Source organism: Arvicanthis niloticus, chromosome 26 (assembly GCF_011762505.2).
Source record: "Arvicanthis niloticus isolate mArvNil1 chromosome 26, mArvNil1.pat.X, whole genome shotgun sequence".
NCBI classification, from domain to species: Eukaryota; Metazoa; Chordata; class Mammalia; order Rodentia; family Muridae; genus Arvicanthis; species Arvicanthis niloticus.
Genome location: NC_133434.1, coordinates 13,270,437 through 13,276,962, shown reverse-complemented (window position 1 = coordinate 13,276,962; position 6,526 = coordinate 13,270,437). Strand labels below are relative to the sequence as shown.

General features: G+C 41.9%; 1 protein-coding gene across 2 annotated transcripts in view; it reads left to right on the top strand.

The window, feature by feature from the left end:
- Cd3g (CD3 gamma subunit of T-cell receptor complex) overlaps window positions 1-1,932 on the top strand; it is an 11,356-nt gene extending 9,424 nt beyond the window's left edge. The window contains exons 6-7 of one of the 2 annotated variants that reach the window (XM_076924955.1): window positions 174-290; window positions 1,067-1,932. In XM_076924955.1, the coding sequence (XP_076781070.1) occupies window positions 174-290; window positions 1,067-1,243 (294 nt within the window). In that variant the 3' untranslated portion in view covers window positions 1,244-1,932. The remainder of the gene's footprint in view (window positions 1-173; window positions 291-1,066) is intronic. The other variant, XM_076924956.1, reaches the window with a different exon arrangement.
- The last annotated feature ends 4,594 nt before the right edge of the window (window positions 1,933-6,526 follow it).

Here is a 6,526-nt window from a genome sequence, read left to right as displayed (position 1 = left end):
GGATCTCGTAGGGGAAAGCTCAGGAACGTGCTGACTGAGAGAGCCACTGGAAGAAACTCCACGTGGTCTCCCTCTCCTCGTTCCTTTTTGGCTTGTAGAGCTTTGAAGCAGCCATTCTAGGGTTTTGTTCATAAAAATATTCAGTGACTATGCTTCACATTACTTAATGACAGAACAATGAGTTGATGCTGCTGCTGTTCTCTTCAGCCCCTCAAGGACCGGGAATACGACCAGTACAGCCATCTCCAAGGAAACCAACTGAGGAAGAAGTGAACTCAGCAGGACTTGGAGTATGTGCATTCTTTCTCCACTGATCCCGGGCAGTGCCTCTGCATGGTCTGCATGCTGACTAGCTGCTGCCAAATCTCTTCTCCAATAAGGATGAGAAGGGGTGGAGAACTGACTGTGGAGACTCTATTTTTAAAGACACTGGTACCCGGACTGACTGCCTTGACCTAAGAATGAACAGGCACTAGGTGCTGTGTGCTATGTGCATCTGTTTGTTCTCTGAGAGCAGGGCCTCAAACCACAGCTGCTGAACGCTATTCTTAACCTCATTAAGTTCTCTCAGACATCCACAGAGTTTCTTTGTGATGAAGGACTAAAGGACTGTAGGACTGTTCTGCCCATTACAGCAATGTCCTTGGCTATTATCCACCTGATGGCACTAGTACCCACCCACACCCTCAGTGTGATAAGCAAAAATGTGTTAGACACTACCTAGTGTCCCCTCTAAGGCAAAATGGCCATAAAGAACTAAAGACTAAAAGGTAGGTGTGGTGGAACACACCTTTAGTTACGGCCCTCTGAAAGCAGATGGTTTCCTGTGAGTTCCTGGCTAGCTTGGTCTAGTAGAAAGTTCCAGTCCCTGCAACCTCCCCCCAAAAAAAAAAAAAAAGTTCAGGGAGGGAAGGAGAGAATTAAAACTAAAAACCATCATTAACTTTTTAATCAACCAATCAGAATTTCTGATTCAGTCCGTTCATCCCAAGTTTCAGGCAGGAAGACAGATTTAAAAACATTAATGGGTTTTCTGACCAGTTGCAAATTTTCGTTCTCATTCCAGGTGTTCCCCCTTCTATCCAGCACCCAGAATCAAAGCAATGCATTTTGGAGAGAGCCCAGTAGAAAGATTGTCAACCCTATGGTTAGACTTAACATCCACAGAGATGGCAAGCAGAGAGGAAGAACTGTCAGAGAAACTTTGGTCTTTTTTTTTTTTTTTTTTTTTTTTTCAAATTAAAATGAAAGCTTGGGAAAGCCAGTGGTGTTGACCCAGAAGCGGAGCACTTGTCAAGCTTGCTTGAGGCTCTAGGTAAGCTTCTCAGCACCCCACCTCCAGGCCCCCATTGCACAGTGAAGGAAAACAAGCACAGCATAGTGTTTGCAGAGCGCCCCCTACTGGGAAAATTGTAAGTGACAAAATTAAAAGAGTGTAACCTGTCCAAATAGACATTTCTTCTTTTAACGTTGGCTTGGGTTCTTACACTGTTCATAATTCAGTGGACCAGTGCGGCCGTGAGGAGTCACATCAGGAAAAAGTGTCTGCCCCACAAACGTGACAACCTGAGCCCAATCCCCTGAGAAGTCAAAAAAAGAGAACCCATTCCACCATGTTGTTCTCTGACCTTCACATACACTCAAAGAATATGCACACCGCATACATACACGTATCACACACACACACACATACACAAACACACACTGTAATAATAACAACAAATAAAAGCGGCATCATCAGCACCATCACCATAACAACAACAACTCAGTGAATCACATATGTGGTGAAAGGTCTGCTTCCACCTGAGTCTCCAGCCACAGAGTAGCCTTCCCCACAGGCAAGTGAGTTTCTTACATATGCTCTTATATGTATTCTAAGCATATAAGAACAAGTTCTCAAGTACATTTTATTCTCTCTTTCCCTATGTCTCACACTAATGATAAAACACTATATATATACACATGTATATATATATATATATACATATATATATGTATATATATATGTATATATATATACATGTATATATATAATCTTGAACTTTCTCCTAATCCAAGCTGAAGTTTATGAAGTAGAATAATGTAGAAAAGACCAATTACTGGCTATGGATTTATTGATTGACGTAGTGGCTTACTTGAAGCATGGCTTACACTGCCTATCTGCCAAGCATGACTGTACTTGCTACCTGCAACAGAATGATGTGGAGACACAGCTAAAGCAACGAGTCATGTGTGAAGAATTCCCTTTGGAGGGCTGGAGCGATGGTTCAGTGGTTAAGAGCACTGGTTGCTCTTCCAAGGGACCTGGGTTCAATTCCCAGCATCTGTAAAAGTGATTTTTATTCACAGTGATGTAAATGTTGAATCCAAGGCTTACTGCCTCTGTCTGCTACCCTAGGCCTAGTCCTGGAAGCTCCTAGCCTCTGTATAATAGGCCTAGAATGCCTCTGAGACTTAACTGCTGAATAAGCTCACCCCTTTCTTCTTCTTTCTGAGCTCTGTTGGGCTGGCTCAACTCTCAAACCCCTCTCCTAGCTGACTGATTTAATCTTCTCCTCCCTCCTTGCTCCCCCATCCCCTACTCCCTCTCTCCCCTCTCTTCTCTCCCCCTTTCTCCCCTTTCCCCTCCCCTTCTCTCCTTTCCCTCTTCCCCCTCTCTCCCACTCTCTCCTCTCCTCCCTTTTCTTCCTCCCCTCTCTTCCCCTCCCCTTCCTCTACCCTCTATCCTCTTGACCCCATTCTCCCTCCTTTACCCCCCTCTACCCTGTTCCCCCTGTCCCCCCTTTATCGCCTCTTCTCCCTCTCCCCCCTCTCCTCTCTCCTGAATTGCTCTGCTTGGACTCATAGTATCTTTGGCAATATGTTCTAATCTTCTAGCTCCTACTAATTCTATGTTTCATCCTGTCTTCGCCTGTGTCTAGCTTGTTCTCTCTTCAACCAGTCTCTGTAAAATTCTCCCAGTAAAATTAGCTCTTTCTCTTCTCTCTGCACCGCCCCTTAAGTAGCTTCCCTTTCCTCTCCTCCTTAGAGTTGGGCATATCTTATTCTGTCAAATCTTTCTCTGATTCATCACTTTGTCACTTTGTCTGCCACTCAATTAGACATCACTTTCAAACATGGGTACTTCTTTCTACAAATTAACTTTACCTTCATTGTTTGGGATTACAGGTGTGTGCTAAGGGCTGAGCCATACCACAACTAGAAACATGTGGGGTTTTTTTTTTCAGTAAATAACAATCTCAGGGTTCATAGTGTGATCAAATACCCTGCAGCAAGCACCTACATGACAGTTCCCATCTGTCTGTAACTCCAGTTCTATGGCATCTGACACCCTCCCACAGATATAATTTGTAGGTTAAACACCAATGCACATAGAATAAAAATAAATAATTTCAAAATATTTAAGAAAAAACTTCTTTTACAAAAGAAATACATTATATATACAGTATGCAACCACACTACAAATTACCTAGCCAGTCATGTGCTGGTGATCCATTACCTTGGCTTTTATCTTTCTCTCTTAAAACAGGGCCACAAAGATTAATGTTGTTAAGACCTAGGTAAAATATTAAGTCTTAGATGGAATGTTAAAGCCTGGGTAAAATATGAAGGCCTAGGTAACTATTACCTGGCTACCCTGCCATTTTGTGCTGTTACTACTATTTTAAGGAAACTTTCTCATATGTTGTTTCTCATATAGGAAACTTTCTCATGCCCAAGTTGGTTACACATTCTGTTATGTTTTGTGCCCTTGGAAACAAATCACAACAGAAGCCAGGAGAACTGCTTTGTATTGTACCCACAATAATCTGGGACCCGAACCAACCACCCAGCAGCACTTCCTGGACCAGTGTAGAAGCCTTTATGGTATTTGCCTTTATAAGCTGCCCCTGGGATGGACCCCAACATAAGAGAGGCACCTGCAACTATTTGGAATAAGACTTCCATTTTGAGTAGGGGTGGCATAAAGTTTAAGTTCCCAAGACCTACCTGGGAACTGACATCCTACTTGTCAGAACAGACATGTATGCAGGTAACTGACATCCTGGTTGACAAGTTAGGACATGAATGTTAGACAAGTTCCCTCCCACAGTTGAATACCCCAACCAAGGGGAATGGAATAAAATGTACAACAGAGACACGTCTAAGGAAATCCCCTATTTTTTAAATCCTGATTGGTGAAATAACTTGCCACAGCTACTCGTGAATCTCAGACTTAAGAAGCCCTATAGGATCTCGAGTCAACATTACAGTCAGCTCCTGAGTCTGATTTGTGTCCCTGCTGCATCAGTATTGGGGTGTGATGTTCAATAAACCATTCCTATTTGACTGAGAGTGGTTTGGATGGTTTGTTTGGCAATTCCCAGACCCCAACAAATATTGTATGACATAAAAAAATTGCACTGAGCTGCAGAAATGACTCAGCAGTTAAGAACACCCCCATGGTGGCTTACAGGTCCAGTTCTAGGGATCTAACTCCTCTTCTACTTCATAAGGCACCGGGCACATATGTGATACACATACATGTGATACACATACATGTGATACACATACATGTGATACACATACGTGCTGGCAAACATCAAACCCGTAAAATAAAACTTTAAGAATAAAACCGGTATGATATATAATTAACATATGATAATATTTGCCAATTTTAAGTGACTTCACCTGTTCTCCCCATTAAATTCAGGTTGAAAACATCCCCAGCACTGTTTTAATGGCCCTTATGCTGACTCTCAAACTCAAGTAGCCACAAATCAATCAATCACTCTCTCTCTCTCTCTCTCTCTCTCTCTCTCTCTCTCTCTCTCTCTCTTTCTCCAGGTTTTCCTTTTCTGAATATTCTATATGAAATTGTACAATTTGAAGCAGCTGTATCTTTTAGCAAGTTTCCAGGAATCATCTATGTTGTGAGATTGTCTTTATAAATCTTTAGCTTGTTTTTCACCTTTTAACACAGGGTCTTGCTATCTAGCTAGCCTTGAACTCCTAGTATAAATTTATTTTGCTTCTTGTTGCTTCAAAGCCATTTCATGGGCAATTCATTGTCTGTCCATTTCCCAGTCAAAGGACATCTGGATGGTTTCATTTCTTGGCTACTATAAACACTGCTGCAATGAGCATTCTTTTACAGTGTTCTGTTTGGGTTTTTTTTTTGTTTGTTGGTTGGTTTGTTTTCAAGACTTAGTTTCTCTGTGTAGCCCTGGCTGTCCTGGAACTCTCTCTCTGTAAACCAGGCTGGTCCCAAACTCACAGAGATCCATCTGCCTCTGTCTCCCACATGCTAGAATTAAAAGCTTACGCCACCACAACCAAGCTTGAAAGTCTCTTTATGCAACTATAATTTTATTTCTCTGGAGTAAAGACCTAGGAATGAAGAATTGCTGGGTCATATGACAAATTCCCTTTTAGCTCTTAAAGAAACTGCCAAATCCTTTTCTAAACTAACAACATCGTTTTACACCCCTACTGGCATGACAGCTTTTTGTTTTTATGAATCTTGAATCTTCAACAATATTTGTCACTACTTCAACATGGCCATGTCAATATTTCTTTTGTATTATTTTTATTCTGCGACGGGCTGTAGGTCTACCTTTGCACGATGAGCATGCAAAGCCAGTGGAGGCCAGAAGAGGGCATTGTATTCCTGAGACGAGTTGGGAGCTGGAGTGTTGCGAGCTGCTAGGTGCAATGCTGGAATTTGAACCTGCCTCCTTTAGAAAAGTAGGCAGTGCTCTTAACCTCTGAGCCATCTCTTCAGCTCAGAGCAATTGCTTTTTACATGACATCCAATATTGATCTTTGCCCCAGCCTCACTTTCTTAAAGGTGACTTTCGAAGTGCAGAAGTCTTTTTGATAAATTCCATTTTATAGGATTTGCTGCGGGGGGGGGGGGGTCGTGTCTGAGACAAGATTGTCTCCTGTCTTGTTTTTTGTATATCATTGTTAGAGATTTGTTCTAGATTTAATAATAAATGTCACTTTGAACATGTGTAAAGTATTAGTAACGAGTAAGAATAAAGGGTATAGTTGGAAAATAGTGCACCTGTAATTTTATTAAACGAAATCTCACTTCATAGCAGTTATATAGATGTAGACTACGAAGTACAGCAAACAAGTGCCTGTTACTCCCATGCATGTATGTTACCAATCTCTTGCTGAGGTTTTGAGCTGTGCCAATATAATTTTTTAAGGGGGATATCTCAGAATAGGATAGGTTTTTGGTTGGTTAGTTTGAAGTAACCCTAGGTTAGTCTAAACTCACTGGATAGCAGAGGATGACCTTGGATACTCAGTTCTCCTGCCTCTACGTCCCAAGTCCGAGAATTACAGCATACCCATCATGCTCCATTCAATATAGTTTTATTTTCACTTTTCTTATTAAACTAGGAACCAAGGCTGGAGAAATGGCTCAGAAGAACACTGATTGCTCTTCTAGAGGATCCAGATACAAATTTCCAGCACCCACATGGCAGTTCACAACTGTCTGTAACTCCATATCCAGGGGATCTGACGCCCTCAC